The 18,482-nt window shown below is 45.8% G+C and overlaps 1 protein-coding gene across 1 annotated transcript in view; it reads left to right on the top strand.

Moving 5' to 3' along the window:
• Positions 1-1,878: 1,878 nt before the first annotated feature.
• Positions 1,879-18,482, top strand: part of TMEM67 (transmembrane protein 67) — a 989,409-nt gene continuing 972,805 nt past the window's right edge. The window contains exon 1 of the mRNA XM_078687042.1: positions 1,879-2,108. Coding sequence (XP_078543168.1) covers positions 1,916-2,108 — 193 coding nt within the window. The 5' untranslated portion in view covers positions 1,879-1,915. The remainder of the gene's footprint in view (positions 2,109-18,482) is intronic.

Here is an 18,482-nt window from a genome sequence, read left to right as displayed (position 1 = left end):
CAAGCCGGCGAACCCTCAACGAATCTGGACTGGCTAGGAGTTATGAGGGGCCTCGAGGAGAAAAGCTCCAGAAAAGTTTTTAAGTGTGAAGGTAGAAACGGAGACCGGGACCTGCTGCGAGCTGTAGCTTCTAAGGCTCCATCGCACCCGTCCTTAAACTTCAACGCGGTCTATCGCGAGCAGGTATCTTCTAAGTGCTGTATTTTATTAAATCTTTGAAAACTCATATCTCCGGTTCCCTACATTGGATTTTTGTCGTTTTGGTGTAATTTCAAAGATAAAACTATTTCCTATTTTTATAAATTGGTGTTGGCTTTTTATTATGTGTTGTGTCTTAATTATTTACTGAAATTGTGTTTTTAAATGCTTTACAAACCTGTCTCTGTTGTTAAGCCTGTCTGCTCGCATCCACGTTACCAAGGGTTGAGCATAGGAATATTTTTCTAAGACCTATGCTTAGTCCTACCATGTGTTAGTGCCCTTATTGCCAGTGGCAGACCTACATTTGCTCCTACCAATAACCCACTTTCGAAACAATGTGGTTTTGACAAATGGTGAAAAATTGAATCTTCGCCGTGTGGCTTTATATAAAAAAAAACAAGGTATCGCATTCTCTTGACGTTGCTTACACTATTTTTGATGATATACAGACTAGAAATATTACATGTTGTCTGAAGTGAATGATTTTGTGTCTGATCCGTGGTTGGCAGTCGAAAGGAAGTAGGTGGTGGCGATGCCTGTGACTTTGGTAACAATTCTCAAAACACTCATGTCACTGAAGACCAAAGTTTAAGATGTCGCAGACCACCTGCTTATATAAATTATTACTGTTGTTGAATATTCTTTCTCACTTTGTTTTTATCTTTTCTAGGTTATTACTTTTATTTTTGTTCATATGAAGGAGGAAGATGTGTTGTACATGATCAGTCCTCTCAATATTGTACTCATATGTAAAGCCTTTCTTTGTGTTCTCTTTTCTCTTGTCTTCTAGATTTCCTTTGTGTATTCTAGCATGTTTTGATTAAGCAGTCCATATCTGTCAGTGGCTTGTCTGGTTAGCTTGCGAGGTGTTCGTTTGGCTGCTGTCTTAAATAAAGCTACATCAATTTACCTGGAGAAGTCTTCAAGCTGCCCGTTATTTCTACAACAGCCTACACGTTATTTCTACTGTTGATTGTAGTCATTTTTAATTATTGAAAATGCTGTGGGACTCCAGTAAACTAGAAGTGGGAAAGCCACTGCAGACTCAAGACCTGGTTCTAGCTTATCCTGAACTTCTCTTAGAACCTCGTGAAAACCAAGTTGAGTCTTCTGGTTTATGCTGCCCCTACTCTCCACTCCACCTTCCCCCACATCAGTCGCTATTTTGTAGAAATCTTTTTGTTTCCACTTAATTTATTATGCATAACGTGCATTTAGTTTTTTATTTAAGTGTACTGATATAGCTCCTCAAAGAATCAGAGCTTTTAACCTTTGATATAAAATGGGAGGGATACACATTCAGTGGCTGAATCACGCAATCACGAAACCTGAGTTAAATTTCAATTCCCAGCTTGATAAAACTAGGTTATCCTGCGCAATTACCTTATTTCCCGGTGCCTCCTTTTCCAGTATTACCACATTTGAGGGCATCTTGAAATACTCATCCCTTCTATTAAAGTCCCGCTCGCCGCTCTACCATTTCACTAGAATATCTTCCGTATACCGAGAAATCTCAGACTCAGAAACGTGAATACTTTCATCTTGTCTCTACCACCGTGTACGTAGCGCAGGCTGAGCCAATCTCTAAGCCGCCGCCTGCGCCAAGCTTGAGAGCCTCTTGCTTTAGAAATAGAAGACAGACTGCTTCTTGCAGCTTCATACGGGGGAGACCCCCGGCGCACCCGGTGCATTGTGGGGTGGCGGTGGCAGTGCCATGGCGACGTACAGCTTGGATATACTGCCCCACATATTATTTTTGGTGCTGCTGCTGCGGGCACTCCCGTGTGCCGGACAGAGTCTCTCTTTCCCGCTGCTACTGCCCGAGAACTGCGGACCACAGCATTTCTTCCACATCAATAGCCTGACATGCGTGCCTTGCGGAGCCCATCAGCGCCAGAGCAACAGAGGTAAGAAAGGCGGCGAAGGATTGAAGTGAGCTTTCCGGTTCCGAAGCAGTGAAGGACGTGAATCTTTCATTCCCGTCCCTCCCACTAGAACATTGCGTTCATGAGTCCTCCCCCCGCCCCTCACTCTATCCTTCTTTAAGAAGGAGACTAGCAAGTTTAATTGCCAAATAAGCTATTTATTAGATGTGTCTCGTTACCTCTGCTAAACTTTACTATTTCTAATGTAAGTTAGCAGGTAAATACGAAGTTCCCTCTTTCTGCTACAGAAGTGCTCAGAAATGTTGTCAAGTGATGTGGGCTTCTGAAGCATCTCTAACAACACTCATACTTGCAGCTCCAGGATCCCCCCCCCCCCAACACCCGCCACACTTTCTATTTTTAATTTTTTTTATTTAATGCAGAACTTTGCCCAAAGGTGTCAGAGTGCTTAAAAAGAACCAGGTAAGATACAAAAGGTACACAAGATAGACTAAACACGCTACTAACAAGTTACATATATTCAGTTGCAACGCTAACAAGTTGCATATATAAATTGTAAACAATAAAAGGTGCCGGCGTTAGGTGAAAACAGGAATAAATTACATATTTACAATGTTGACCTCCTCTGAGTGCCAGATGGCCGTAAGGGTCAAGAAATGGGTTGAATTAATCCAGGAAGTGCCTTTGAAGGAGAAGAGTTTTAAGATCTGTTTTGAAAGTCCGGAAAGAGGTGGTGGTTCGAAGGAATGGAGGAAGTGAGGTCCAAATTCTGGCCGCTTTACCAGTGAAGGATTGGACCATAAATCTTTCCCTTTTGAAGTAGGAGGTTCGAGCAGTAAGTTTTCTGCATTACGTGAAGGTCTAGATCCGCCTGAGAATTTGAGTTTATTAGCCAGAGCGAGGGGTGGAGGTGTGCAAGGCTTTGTGGATGATACAAACAGTCTTGTAAATTGACCTTGCTTCGTTAGGAAGCCAGTAAAGAGACAACAGTATTGGTGTGATGTGATCATTTCTTTTAGCCCCATATACGAAGCGAGTTGCTGAATAAAGGATGGCTTTTAGAGGGGAAAGGTGGGATTTGGGGAGGCCAGCAAGGAGAATGTTGCAGTAGTCCAATCTGTAAAGAACAAATGATTGGGCCAAGGTTTTTAGGTCTTGCTCAGGAAAGAAGCGCCTGAACCCGCCAGAGAAGGCCTAGTTGTTAACGTGCATTCTTGTAGAGGGTATTGATATGGGGCTGTAAATCGAGCCTTTTGTCTAGGACAGTGGTTCCCAATCTGTGCTCCGCGACACCCTGGGGTGCCCCCTGAAATAGCCAGGGGCGCCGCGACACAATACGGCAATATCCCAGAATGTGCAATTACTTGTTTTGTAAGCTCGCTATCTAAAATATGTTTTCTGGAAAAACACAGGGAAAGCCACGTTAAGCCACATTCAAGGGCTGGGTTAACTGGATTACCTTCCTGAGGGGGGCAGACAACATAGCGGCAACACAAGCCCCCAACCACACAGCGAGAGGCGAAATGTGGACATCCCTAGACAAACACCTGGGAACGTACGAACCCCCGTGAGATGGTCATATGGGTGACCCCCATTTCACCATCGACCACCTGTGTTTGGCACAGCATAACCGAGCGACAACTTGTCTCCATCTCCACCTCTTTTTCCTTTCACCCTCTTCTCTTCATCTCTTTATTTTTGTACAAGCGTGCAACAAGACTCAACAGCATGCATATACGATCGAGTGATATACGCCCACCATGTAGCCCGCCAAGCCCGTTGTAACCCCTACGGAGCCCTCGAGGCAATGCTATCACTGTACTGTATGTATATATGAAAATTTGCTAATAAAAAACTGCTGAAATAAATAAAAACAAGCATTGGAAATGCAATAGGTCTCGCAGCATTAGAGTTAGTGCATTTAGAATTGTTTATGGGTTTTTTGTTGTAAATCTTTTGCATTTTTATTTTTTGTAGCCAATGCTAAAGAATTACAAATCAAAAAAGCAATAAACATTTGTAAAAGCTTTAACTAAAAATCCTGTGAGACCTATTGCACTGTGTGAGGGTGAGGTGTTGAGGGTGAGTGAGGGTGGGGGTGAGTGAGGAGTTGAGTGTGAGTGAGGTGTTGAGGGTGAGTGAGGTGTTGAGGGTGAGTGAGAGTGAGTGAGGGTGAGGGTGAGGGAGGGTTATTGTGAGTTAGGGTGAGGGGTTGAGGGTGGGTGAGGGTGAGGTGTTGAGGGTGAGTGAGGGTGAGTGAGGATGAGTGAGGGTGAGTGAGGGGTTGAGGGTGAGTGAGGGTGAGTGAGGGTGAGTGAGGGTGACTGAGTGTGAGTGAGAGTGACTGAGTGTGAGTGAGTGTGAGTGAGTGTGAGTGAGTGTGAGTGAGGGTGAGTGAGGGTGTGTGAGGGTGAGGGGGTGTGAGGGTGAGGGGGTGTGAGGGTGTGTGAGGGTGAGGGGGTGTGAGGGTGAGGGGGTGTGAGGGTGAGGGGGTGTGAGGGTGAGGGGGTGTGAGGTTGTGTGAGGGTGAGGTGAGGGGGTGTGTGAGGGTGAGGGTGTGTGTGAGGGTGAGGGGGTGTGAGGGTCAGGGGGAGTGAGGGTGAGGGGGTGTGAGGGTTAGGGTGTGAGGCTGAGGGTGTGAAGGTGGGTGAGGGGGTGTGAGCACCTGCTATCATCTCGTATTAAAATTGCATGCTAGAGCATAGTGCACATTCAAAAATCACACAAGCTACTGAAAATACCTCGACAAAATACATCTCAGTGTAAAGGTTGAGGGTGTTTTCTATGCGGATAATGGTAACTCACAAAGTAAAGTTCCACTATGGACCTGACAAAGTGGCTGTCACACTTCCAACACTTAGAATGGAAAATGTTCACCCAACTTAATTCGCCCCCTCCAACGCTAATAAGCCGCGCAACTTATCAGATGTTATTTGGCAAGTAAGAATTCATCCCAATTCATATGTTGCCCTTCAAAATTATTACCAGTGACTTACCAGTTAGTTAAACGTCGCAAATCAAAGGGGAGCTGCAATATTTACTGAATGGTTGAGCAGCAGAAGACTGTCAAAATCTTGGCACAGTTCTACTACAACCCCTCTATAAAGATGCAAATAAGTCAGCGCCTACGTTTTACCACCTTTTTTCCCGCTGAAACACAATAGGTAAACTTTGCTCGCGGCTTTGCTAGGTAGATTGCAAACAGAGATAGAGCATCGGAATGCGGCGCTCCATTTTAGGCAGGTTTTTACACAACACTTACCCGGTGCGAGAGCAAATGTTTAGGCAGTGAGAGTGTGTGGGGGTCGAAATCTCCCAGGATGCCTAGGGACCTCTGATTGACATGCCTCATAAGTTTGTGTAATTACCGGCGTGACTAAGATGGCTTCAGCACAGCTTGTTTAGCATTATGGGAAATATCTCAAATGGTGGATTCTGTATGAAGCAGTTAACAGCCGTAGAACTCTAGCAGACAGAGGAACAATGGAGCAGAGCTGTGAAAGAAACCAGTCAAGCGGAAGGAGCTAGTAAGGCCCCGCGCCATGTGTGTGGCCACTGGTCGTTTCTCACAGGATGTGCCTCTGTGACGAGGAACGTGTGGGGTCCGAGTGGACAAATCAAAGCTGCCCCCACCAGCGAGGGGTTATGAGAGGACCTCATAAGACTCGAGATTAAAGTCCTAACTGAAGGAACGGCGACCTTCCGGGAAGAGTGAAGAGGCGGGAGATGTGCGCGCGAGCCAGCACTGATCCCAAACAGGCCCCCGGACCTCGCGAGCCGCTGCAGGGCCCGGGAACAGGAGACCCAAACAAAGGAAAGCCAAGTAGAGCCGAGAGGAACACAACGTCTCAGCGTGGGGAGCGCAACTGCGAAGAGCAACCTGAAGGGTGTAGCGGGAGGAGAGTAGGAGGAGGAGAGTAGGGGAGGCACGGCCTAGCGGCCGTGCAATCAAGAAGTGAGGGGGCGGGAGAGTAGGCAAGGCAGGCGGCTGGGGGGAGGGGGGAGGGGGGAGGAGAAATGCGACGCGACATGGCAGGCAGGGGAGGGGGCGGAGCGGGGGTGTGGGAGGAGTGCGGGAACAGACAGAGTAGGAGGAGGAGAGTAGGGGAGGCACGGCCTAGCGGCCGTGCAATCAAGAAGTGAGGGGGCGGGAGAGTAGGCAAGGCAGGCGGCTGGGGGCATGTGCACGCGCTTTTAAGCTCAATGCGCATGCGCATTGAGCTTAAAAGTCACGGGCACTGCAAGGAATCGCCACGATTCCTTGCAAGTTGGATAAAGAGTGGATGAGCCCCTATAGTCTCGCTTGCTCGATGCGCATGCGCATCGACCGGCGAGACCTAAAAAGTAGATGTAACTCCCTCTTGTACCACTAGATGGCAGTGCAACATGTAAAATAGCACATTAACTGCTCCTGTATGTGCAATATTGATGCAGTGTAAGCACTCATGCTGCTCAATTACAATTATATGTTGTCTTTAATTTTTCTTTAACCCCTCCGTTGCGCCGAACGTTCCGCGCTGGTGCGGAACGTTCTATTGCGCAGGCGGGGCCTGAACGTTCAGCGGACGTGCGCAGCTATGAAGGGGTTAAATTTGATCATAGACATTTGGCAGCCCTGTTTGTAACATATGGTTGCAACAACAAATGAAAAAGAAATGTCAGTGCACCAGCTTGCCAGTGCCACACCTACTGCCTTTGTCAACGCTTGTTCTTTTCATTTTTCAGGGATAGATTAGCACCAATGGTTACGATGTAGACAGCTATTACAAAGATTTTCAGCTAATTTCTGATATAGAGTGGACTTTGAAGTCTTAAATATAATGCCCTTACAAATAAGGAGAAAGATCATTTGTTTACTTCTGCGTATTTTTAATATTGCTTTACCTCATTTATTCTCGATACTCATATCACCCTCCCTTCCTTTATGTAAATATGCATAATGATGATGACATGACTATAGCGGCATACAGTGCATTACATTACGCGTCAGGAGAGCCTGAGCTCGAGCATGCGGAAGTGAAATTGCATTTGCCGAGAACTGGGATGTGTGATTACTTACTAAAGTGATGCATGTCGAAGAGTGCCCATAACATCGCTGCTAACATATGCCCATCTTGTAATTGCACGTATGTTACTCCGGGTAACTCATTAAACCAGGGCTCATGACCCCTCTGCCAGACCCATCTCCAATATATGTGCAAATGCCCCACAGTATCGATATTTACAGCGTGTGCAATTTGTGCATTTAAAATAAAATATAGTATATCATGTAGTATAATGAGGCTTCAGGGAATAAAATGGAATTACCCCAGAGGCAGGGCTTACATTCCCCCATCTGCCCAAAAAAGTAAACTAATGGGGAGCCGCGGTCAATAGCCTAACGGTCAAGGGAGCCGCAGGTGGAAAAAGTTTGGGAACCACTGGTCTGGGATGACGCCTAGAGATTTGGCACTGTGAACAATGATAGGCTTGTTGTTGAGAATGTTCAGATTGTTCATCCAAGATTGGATAGGAGGAGGAGATAGCGAGGTCGAGAGGAGAAGGAATTCTGCTTTGGAAGGATTCAGAATTAGTTGATGTGTTGACAGCCAGTTTTGGATGGAGTTGAGAGTGGTGTTGAGGATTTAAATGTCATGAGTGGAAGACACCTTTAGGTAGATTTGGGTGTCATCAGCATATAAGTGATAATGGATCCCAGAGTGTTTTTGGGAGATTTTCCAGCGGTTCAATGTAAAGGTTGAAAAGGGTGAGCGCGAGGATCAAGCCTTGAGGGTCACCTTGTTCAACAGCCATTGAAGTGGAGGTACAATTTGCTATTTTGAACATCTGGGATCTGTCCGAGAGGAATGATTCAAACCATTTGAGTACCGTGCCTTCAAAACCCATTCTTAGCTTTAAAGTGTTCAGAAGAGTGTTGTGATTAACAGTGTCAAAGACTGCGGATAGGTCAAGAAGGATCAGGACACAGGATTCACCATAATCACGAACTCGCAGGGCATCATCAATCACTTGTAGTAGGGCTGTTTCCGAACTGCAACCTTGGGTAAAACCAGATTGGAATTCGTCTAGGAGGAAGTTGTCCTTGATATGTTGGGAAAGTTGCTTCGCCACACACCTTTCTGTAATTTTAGCAAGAAAAGGGAGGTTAGTGATTGAGCTGAAATTATTGAGATCTTTCGCATCAGCAGAGAGTTTCTTAAGAAGGGGGGTAACCTGTCATGTTTTAAGGGCAGCAGGAAGCCTTGGTTGAGGAAGAGGTTTATTGGACTGGTCCAGTAGGAGAGTGTGTGGGTGTAAAAGTCAATGGCAATGTCAGTGGGGATGGGGTTGATGGAACGGTTAGAGGGTTTTGTTTCTCTAATGCTTTGAAGGAGGGCTGTTTCGGTGATGATGTCAAAATTCTGCCACGTGACTAAGAATTTGCGGTCCTCAAGGAGAGTAGGATGGGTGACCTGATCCACAAATGATTTAATATTTTCATCAAAGAATAGTGCAAATTCTGCCACTGTCTTGGGGGGGGTTAGGAGGGGGGTCGTCAAATATGGTGGAAGAGGGAGAGATGTTGATTCTTTTGATAAGGTTGAATAACTTTTTATGTCTATTTTTGGCAAAATAGAGGAGGGTTCTGAAGTGCATCACTTTTTCACTGAAGATGTGTTCGTTGTAGCAAGATCTTGCGAGGCGGAGATTGGAAAGATTGGTGGTGGAATGAGAATGTCTCCATAGTTTCTCCAGGTTCCTCAAGTTTTTTCTTTCTTCATAGAGGGATTTATTGAACCACGAAGCAGAAGGAGTGGGTCTTTTTACTTTGTAGTAGAGCAACATTTTCAATTATTGCTGATAGACTGGTGAGAAATTGGGTGGTAAGGTCTTTGACATCAGAGTAGGAGTTTAAGATTGGACGTGAACTCATGGCTGTGTTGCCCAAAATGTCAAGGACTATGTTTTTGGTGTTACGGAACAAGATAGTAGTTCTTTTAGATTGGCCAAGAGTAACAGAATGAGATAGGTGCAGAGAGAAGGGGATGAGGAAGTGGTCAGACTAGTCTACTGGTATAGGATCAACAGCAGTTAGCATATCTACTTTGGAGATAACAGGTCAAGAGTGGAGTCCTTAGAGTGAGTCGTTTTGTGTTATGTTGAACAAAATATTTTCCTATGAGAAAAGTGGCAAGCCTGTTGGCCGTTGAATATTCCAGATTGCCCCAGTGAAGAATTAAGTCTCCAATAAAAAAATGTTTTTTGCTTTGCGAGTATTGGTCACTCGCAAAGTCAGTGAATTCCTCTGTGAAGGCAGAGCTGTCACCAGGCGGGTGATAGACGGTATGAAACCTTACAGGGGAGTTGTGCTGTAATTGAAGCTCCAGAGATAGGCATTTGAAGGTGCGGAAGAGCTTCTAGGAAAAGCTTTGAGATTAAGGGAGTTTCTGAAGATAACAAGATGCTATGCCTCCCCTGACTTTATCTTCTCTATCATTCCTGAAAATGGAATAGCCACTGATCTAGGCGGGGAAAAAAGGTTGCTGATGATGCACATAATTTACTGTTGAGGCTGAAGTGAGGTGATGAGGTTTTGAAAATACGAGGATTTCGCTTTGTCAAGAGCACATTATAGTGATCCCAGGGCTTGTTTGTCAAGCTTTATGTTTGTGGTTGTATTGTTTTTGCATGACTTACTTAGGAGTGCGGTCTTATTGTTTTTTAGATTTAGAATGTTAGGCTCTGTCCAGAACTGTCGTCGAGAGACTGTGGGAGGAAATGTCCCTACTTCATGTCAAAGGCCTGCCCAGTAGTACTGTAGAATAGATCAAATGATGTGTTTTGGAGTTGTAATGCCAGTATTGGCAACAAACGATGGACGGAATGCTGAATGAATCAAACATTCGCCCCTTTTCAAGAGATCTTCGTTAAATCCATCGTTCTTTTGCTCATTACACCCCGGTTTGGACTCAGCCACATGCAATTCATTATTGATCCTGCTACTCATGGGGACAGTCCAGCCTGAACCTATAAACTGGGTCCTCCCTGGGCTGGAAACAAGCATCGTGGGACTGGTTTCGGCAAGACTAGCTAGAATCCAGTGGCAAAGCTAGCAACCCACTTCTGGGCATACCCATCCCACTTAGGGCAAAAAGTGCTACAGCAACAAATGATGGACGGTATGCTGAATGAATCAAATATTCACCCCAGTCAAGAGATCTAGGTTAAATCCATTGTTCTTTTGCTCACAGACTGGATTCAAGTGGGATGGGTATGCCCAGACGTGGGTCCTTTGCTCGCTGTGCCACTGGATTCAAGCTAGCCTGGCTGATATGCGGTGATACCCCAAAACCAGTCCCAGGGTGCTTGTTTCCGATCCAGGGAGAACCCTGGTTGGCAGTTTGGGCTGAACTGTTCCCATAAGGACCAGGGCAAGACTGATTTGCATGTGTCTGGGTCCAAACTGGCGTAGCATAGTGAGCAAAAGAATGATGGATTTAACCCAGATCTCGTGACTAGCTGTGAGTGTTCGATTCATTAAGCTAGCTGGCCTGGCTGATGAAGGGTGTTACCCTGAAACCGGTCCCAGGATGCTTGTTTCCGGTTCAGGGCGGATCCGGCTTGGTAGTTCAGGCTGAACTGTTCCCATGAGGAACAGGATAAAGACTGATTTGCATATGGCTGGGTGCAATTGATTTAACCCAGATCTCTTGACTGGGGGTGAATGCTTGATTCATTAAGAATTCTGTCCATCATTTGTTGCCACACCACAGTGTTTATTTGGATCAGGGATACATGGAGTCAGGGGGAGTGTTTCATCCTGTAAACAGGATTGCCAGTTTTGGTAAACCGTGCTTGGGTATTGTCAACTAATGTGTATTATGTCCTGATCAGATTGGGAGAGTTGGTAGTGGGTTTAGAATATAATAGTGTTCCTGCTGGATATGAGTATGAGGTAAAGGAGTTTTCCTTGTGATGGTTTGGTGTGAATGAAAGAGAACTTGTGAAAACAGGGAATGTCGCACCTGATTATTGCACTGTCGGTTGATGTTGCAAAGAAGGATGTCGGGAGCGATAAGTGCGAGTGCTGCAATGACAGTTACGTTCTTTAATCAATTGGCCAATTGTAATAGGGGAGGGGAGAAGGATGTGGATGGTTATTAGCATGCATGCTTTGAATGATTCACCAATTGACCTGTAATGATACTTGAAAGGGGATGGAAGGTGTGATGGTGTCTTGCTGTAAGTGATTGTGAATGATTACTCTAGGTAAATGCTTACTCCCCTCTCCTTTACAGTTGTTTTGGGGTGAGTTAGAAAATTGGGCAACAACAGTATGGAATGCTGCTTGGCTTGTGAATCTGTTGAATCGTCCAGTTTTCTGATGGCAATGAAGTATAATGAGTGGTTGTGAGGTGATAAAACTGTTTTGTTGGTGAATGAGTAGGAGTTGGAACGACAGAATGTGATAGAGATTTTTGGCAGTATTATATGAGGACTTGTTAATCTTGGATGGTAAATGAAGTGAATTGCTTGATTTGAGGAACTATAACTCTATATGTGAGGTAATAAGGTGCTGGCAGTGTGGGTTGATGAATTCTGGAAGTGGGTAGGAAGGCTAGCCATGTATGCCAGGTGTTTGTGGAAGTACAAAGTAGAGAGGGGATAATCACGCTGCCGAAATTCATTCTTATGTCACAAGGGAGGGGTTCAAAATGGTAATGTTATATTGTTTTATATTTCATGTATACATGACGATTGTAAACGAGTTGTCAACATCAATATAATGTTGACTTCTTCCTGTGCTAGGGAGCGCCGAACAGAATGTGACTATTTACACAATAACATTTGTTTATAAGAAATTTATTAACTCTTATCGGCACAACTAAATCTTTTAATTGTCCTATATTCTATGGATACATGGCACGCTCCTTCACGTGATATGAGGGTAACAACCTGTATTGGAACAGTGGTCCAGGGTTTGACACTTTGTCTTTCTCTCTGAGACAAATCCTACCAAGCGCTACACCATTTTGTGTCCTGGAGAAACTGTAAAATATGTAATTTGAAGTTTCCAAACTAAATGAATTGTGTTGGTCTTTCTCATGGTTACATTTTTTTATTGGATTGCATTGTTTGTTGTCCTGTACCTATTTAACATATTTATTTTGAAATATCTTGACCCTGTGTACTCCTTTTGCTATGGTTCTTTTTTAGGTCGAGGACCGTCGCACTGCGTAGCAGTGGGCGGAGCTGAAGATTTTATGTTGCTTAGAGGGGGCTTGGAACCCGCCCCTCTTCTCCATTGGCTGGCCTAGTAAATGCTGGCCAGCCATTGGAGGAGAGGGGCGTCACTCCCTTTAAGCTCCGTCTTTTTTGCGATTCGGGGCGTGTTTTTTAGGTTCTTTCTATATGTGATGTCATCCGTCACTCAAACCTAAAGAACACGCCCCAAGTCGCAAAATGACAGCACGTTTCTCCGAGCCATTTCTGACTCGCCTCGGAGAAAGATGGTCGTGTCATGGCGTTGTCTGGCCTTCTTTACCCCGCCCGATGCATGGTCTCTGCCTCTGATGATGCACCTCAGGCACGGGCTCACAGCTGTTATTATTCACACAGCTCTGATGATGCACCTCAGGCACAGGCTCACAGCTGTTATTATTCACACAGCACTGATGATGCACCTCAGGCACAGGCTGATGCAGTTATTATTCACACAGCTCTGATGATGCACCTCAGGCACAGGCTCACAGCTGTTATTATTCACACAGCTCTGATGATGCACCTCAGGCACGGAGCTGACACAGTTATTATTCACACAGCTCTGATGATGCACCTCAGGCACGGGCTCACAGCTGTTCTTATTCACACAGCTCTGATGATGCACCTCAGGCACTGGGCTGACGCAGTTATTATTCACACAGCTCTGAAGATGCACCTCAGGCACGGGGCTGACGCAGTTATTATTCACACAGCTCTGATGATGCTCCTCAGGCACGGGGCTGATGCAGTTATTATTCACACAGCTCTGGTGATGCACCTCAGGCACAGGCTGACAGCTGTAATTATTCACACAGCTCTGATGATGCACCTCAGGCACGGGGCTCACAGCTAATATTATTCACACAGCTCTGATAATGCACCTCAGGCACGGGCTCACAGCTTTTATTATTCACTCAGCTCTGATGATGCACCTCCGGCACAGGGCTGCCTGCAGTTATTATTCACATAGCTCTGATTATGCACCGGGGGCACAGGGCTGCCTGCAGTTATTATTCACACAGCTCAGATGATGCACCTCAGGCACGGGCTCACAGCTGTTATTATTCACATAGCTCTGATGATGCACCTCAGGCACGGGGCTGACGTAGTTATTATTCACACAGCTCTGATGATGCACCACAGGCACGGGGCTCACAGCTGTTCTTATTCACGCAGCTCTGATGATGCACCTCAGGCACGAGTCTGCCTGCAGTTATTATTCACACAGCTCTGAAGATGCACCTCAGGCACTGGGCTGACGCTGTTATTACTCACACAGCTCTGATGATGCACCTCAGGCACGGGGCTGACGCAGTTATTATTCACACAGCTCTGGTGATGCACCTCAGGCACGGGCTGACAGCTGTTATTATTCACACAGCTCTGATGATGCACCTCAGGCACGGGGCTGATGCAGTTATTATTCACACAGCTCTGATGATGCACCTCAGGCATAGGCTCACATCTGTTATTATTCACACAGCTCTGATGATGTGTTGAGGGCAGAGTGTTGAGGGCAGAGGGCAGAGTGTTGAGGGCAGTAAGTGCGTCGGTTTGTGAACATATATATTTTGAATATTTTACAGTATCCGGTTTCCACCAAATTTGTCAGGACCAAAGTGCAGGATTAAACAAATCTGTACATTTCCATTCAGGTGATTGTTTGCTAATGCCTGGTACTCGTTTTAGGTTTCACCTGTATAGCACTTGCACTGTGCTTGAGAAAACGATTATGTTTAATAAAAACCTACAAGGGACTTATATCGTGCCTCACTCTCTCACTATATAATACTCACTCTTTCACTTTTTACTACTCACTCTCTAATACTCTTTACTAATAACTCTCTCCTACTCACTATCAATTACTCACTCTGTGTGTGGGTGCTAATGCAATAGGTCTCTCATATGCAAACGATTAAGCTATTGGCAATGTAAATGACAATGCCATTTATTTATGATTTTAAAAAAAAGTCAAGAGCAATGCCAATCGCTCTACCTTTTAATAATGCCGAGACCATTGCATTGTAAATGCTTGTTTCTCCTTTAATTGACATTTAAATTTAATTTATCTTTGTACAGGACCCTATGTTTTTTGTTTTGTTTTTTACATTCTGAAGCCTGAATTATTTTGAAAGAGAGTAAATACCAAATGTAATATTTTAACCAAAATTAGTTTTTCAAGGAGTTTCATTGCAGGTATTGAGTTTTTAAAAATTTATTTAAATCCAGATATTGCAGGGCCCCCAGTTCGAGAGTGCAAAGAGAAAGATTTTCACCTGGGTAAAGTAAGCCCGGTCACCCACTGGTCTCTGTTCCAAAGTGGTGCCACGTCCTCTAAGGGAAGCATCGATGATAAGAAATTGTGTTCACTTTTGTAGGAAATTCGGTTTCTGGTTTGAGGGGCTGCGTGAGGTGAACCCTGCTCAAGCGGAACCACAACTCTTGTCAGATTGAACCACAAGCAAACCCCAAATTAACCTGTGCTTGACCCTCTGGTAACTTGGCACAAAGGAGCCAGGCTTAACTTAGTGGCAATGTGTAAAGTATTTTATGCAGCACTTCAAGCAGTAATAAAGTGAAAATACAACACACAAAAATCCCACATCAATTTAGAACAAGCATTTGCAACGCAATAGGTCTCGCATTACTTAAAGTTTGAGCTATTGGCGTAACAAATAATATTTTGTTAGATTGTTTTTGTGCAGTACCGTATGTGGCTAATAGAGGTCCCTTCACAAGTCCACAGGGACATGGCGTAACAGCCTGTGGTATTGCACCAATTTCTTGCTTCGTGGATTTTATTTTATTACTTATTCGACTGCTGGGATATTTTTTAACAAAAAAAAAAACATTATAATTTGCAACACCAATAGCTCAAACTTTCAGTAATTCGAGACCTATTGCACTGCAAATGCTTGCATTTAATCAAGCATGTAGCAAAACATCAATTCCTCTAATGAGGTTTAACGAGTTTGGGTTCATTTAATGAACCTATCAAAAAACAAAATACAACTAACAGGCAACTGGCTGGTAGATATCTATTTGTTGGAGACAACGGTGGTATCAGGAACACTGACCTCCAGGCGGCAGATGTCTAATTTAGTCTGTAATCACTATTTTCTTTAAGTAGTTTTTCCTACTGCAAGCACAACATGCTTTCCTGCAACATTCAGCTCGCCCTGCATGCTTTCACTTTCCAAGCAGCCCAGGACAATGGCGGTCGCTTCTTTGAAATGAAATGAGCGATTTGCAATGTAAATGACAATGCATTTTATTTTTGTGATAATTATCAAAACAGATCAATGAAAGGCATTGCCATTTACAATGCCAATAGCTTAAACTCTCGCAAATGCGAGACCTATTGCAGTGCAAATGCTTGTTAAATAAAGTAACACTGTATTGGCATTGCTTGTACATTATTAGTATCAGTTTAACACCCTAATACAGCAATAAGCAACAGAAAGGTGACCAGTCCTGGTTTGACACTGGTTAGCTTTCTCCTCCTACTGTGGCTACGGAGAAGGGAGCGTCCTATGCTCTGGTGTTGAGAAGGGTGGCCAAGGTCCAGGGCCATGAGCTCCCTGCGACTTCTTCCTCCGAACCCCTATTGCCATTCAATGAAGCCCTTACTTATGCCCTCCTGAGCACTTGGTCCAAGCGCAGCACAGTGACTCCTGTGGATAGTACAATTGCCCACCACCACCGCCCGGCCCCGGGCGAACCCAGTGTTCTTGACTTAATACCCTTTCCCTGAGCGCTTGGTGGTCCAAGCCTCTTCTTCTAAGGGCGCTTTCCCTTCTGTTCCGGATACGGAATCCAAGAAGCTGGACCATCTTGGGCAGCATATGCTCTCTCCCTCCATCTTGGCACTACGGTCGGTGACCATCTTGGGCCGCTACTCCCATAGCATCTGGGGTACGGTCACGCCGGTGCTGCCTCAGTGCCCGGCGGAGGCCCGGGCTGCTCTCTCCCAGGCAGTTGCTAATGGGAGAGACGCAGCCAAAAAGCACCATTCGGTGTACTGTATACCACCAAGTTTCTTGGCGGAACGATTGCCATGTCGGTAGCCTTTAGACGCTACGCCTGGTTGAGGTCATCTGGCTCTTCAGGGGATATCCAGTCAACCTTGATAGACATGCCGCATGTCGGAGGATCATTTTGGCACTTCTCCGCCAGGCAGTGTCAGCTCTATTGGCCATGGGAGCTATAGAGAGGGTCCCTGTGTCAGAAGTAGGTCGTTGTTACTATTCCTGCCAGTTTTTGGTGCCCAAGAAGGACGAAGGCCTGCGCCCTATTCTAGACCTACGGGACCTCAACCGCTTCCTCCGGAAGGAGAAGTTCAAGATGCTCAAGTTAGCTCAAGTCCTGCCTGCCCTTGACCTCGGAGGCTGGATGGTTGCTTTGGACTTGCAGCACACTTATTACCACATTCCGTCATGCCAGCCCACAGACACCATCTACGGTTCACAGGGGGCCACAAACACTTTCAGTGCACTGTGCTCCCCTTTGGCCTTACCAGTGCCCCTTGGATGTTTACAAAGGTGATGGCAGTGGTCACAGCTCATTTGCTTAGATCAGTGGTTCCAGTCTTCCCCCTATCTAGACGACTGGCTGTTGAAGGCGGGCTCACCTCAGGCTGTCGTCTCCCACCTCCAGACTACGGCGGACCACCTGCATTCACTGGGGTTCACTATAAGCGGGCCAAAGTCACCCATGACTCCCTCTCAGACACTCCATTTCATCGGAGATGTTCTGAACACAGTGCAGTTTCGGGCCTATCCTCCCGAACTGCGAGTCCGGGATATTTGGGCTATGATACTGATGTTTCAGCCTCTATATCTCGGATTTCGGTGAGAATGACTCTGAGGCTGCTAGGCCTCATGGACTCCTGCATACTACTGCTGGTGGATCATGCCAGGTGGCATATGCGGGCTCTGCGGTGGGTGGGCGCAGCATGAGGGGAATCTTTCAGACTATGTCCAGATCTCAGAGGGGACTGTGAAACGGCTGCAGTGGTAGCTAACAAACCAAGATTGGGTCAGAGGCAGATCCCTCCTCCCCCTTCCCTAGCCAGATCTAAAGGTAATGAAGGATACTTCACTTCTGGGATGGGGCGTCAATCTGGGAGAGGCGAAGATCAGAGGTGTCTGGTCTCCGGAAGAGTCAGAGCTCCATATCAATCTGTTAAAGCTCTGTGCAATAAGACTGGCACTGAAGGCATTCCTTCCCTCTCTCAAAGGGAAAGTGGTGCAGGTGTTCACAGACAACATTATCGCCATGTGGACTCCAACAAAAAGGGCGGGGTGGGGTCGTGGACTCGTGGTCAGGAGGCTCTCCGCCTCTGGACATGGCTGGAACACCAGGGCATAACCCTGTTGGTTCAACACCTGGTGCGTTTTCGAATGCCAGGGCGGATGAAATCAGACGTCGGTGATTGGTCGATCACGAATGGCGTCTTCATTCAGAGGTAGTACAACGTCCCTATCATCGGTGGGGAGAGCCTTGGTTAGATCACCTAAGAGAACGCGCGGTGTCAGCAGTATTGCACTTTGGAGTTTCCTCCATCTCCCTTCATAATGCCCCAGTGGGACTTGAATCTTGTTCTCACTTTTCTTATGTGTGCTCCCTTCGAACCTCTTCATAACTGTCCTCTCAGGCTCCTCTCTCTCAAGACTTTCTTGTTACAATCACCTCTGGTCGCAGGGTGAGTGAGCATCAGGCTCAATCTTCCAAGTCCCCTTTCTTCTCTGTGCATCCTGACAAAGTGGCGCTTAGAACAAGCCCTTTGTTCCTAAAGTTTTTACATCATTTCATGTATGACAATACATCACCTTGCACACCTATTTCCCACCTCCGCACCCTTCCAAGGAGGAGGAGGAGAGACACCACAGTTTGGACCCTAAACGTGCACTGTCATTCTATCTTGACCGCACAAAAGTTTTCCGGGTGGATGATCAACTTTTTGTTGGCTATGTGGTTGCCAAGAAAGACTGGCCTGTTAAAAAATTTACCATCTCTCGATGGGTTGTCATTAAGGGTTGTCATTAAGATCTGCTATGCTTTACCGAACAAGGATCCTTCAGTGGGGTTACGTGCTTACTCCACTAGGGCTACGGCAGCATCCACTGCATTGGCACGCAGAGTCCCATTCAT

This window comes from Lissotriton helveticus, chromosome 4_1 (assembly GCF_964261635.1).
Source record: "Lissotriton helveticus chromosome 4_1, aLisHel1.1, whole genome shotgun sequence".
NCBI classification, from domain to species: Eukaryota; Metazoa; Chordata; class Amphibia; order Caudata; family Salamandridae; genus Lissotriton; species Lissotriton helveticus.
The sequence above is the reverse complement of the archived record's forward strand: the minus strand, read 5'-3'. Positions and strand labels throughout refer to the sequence as shown.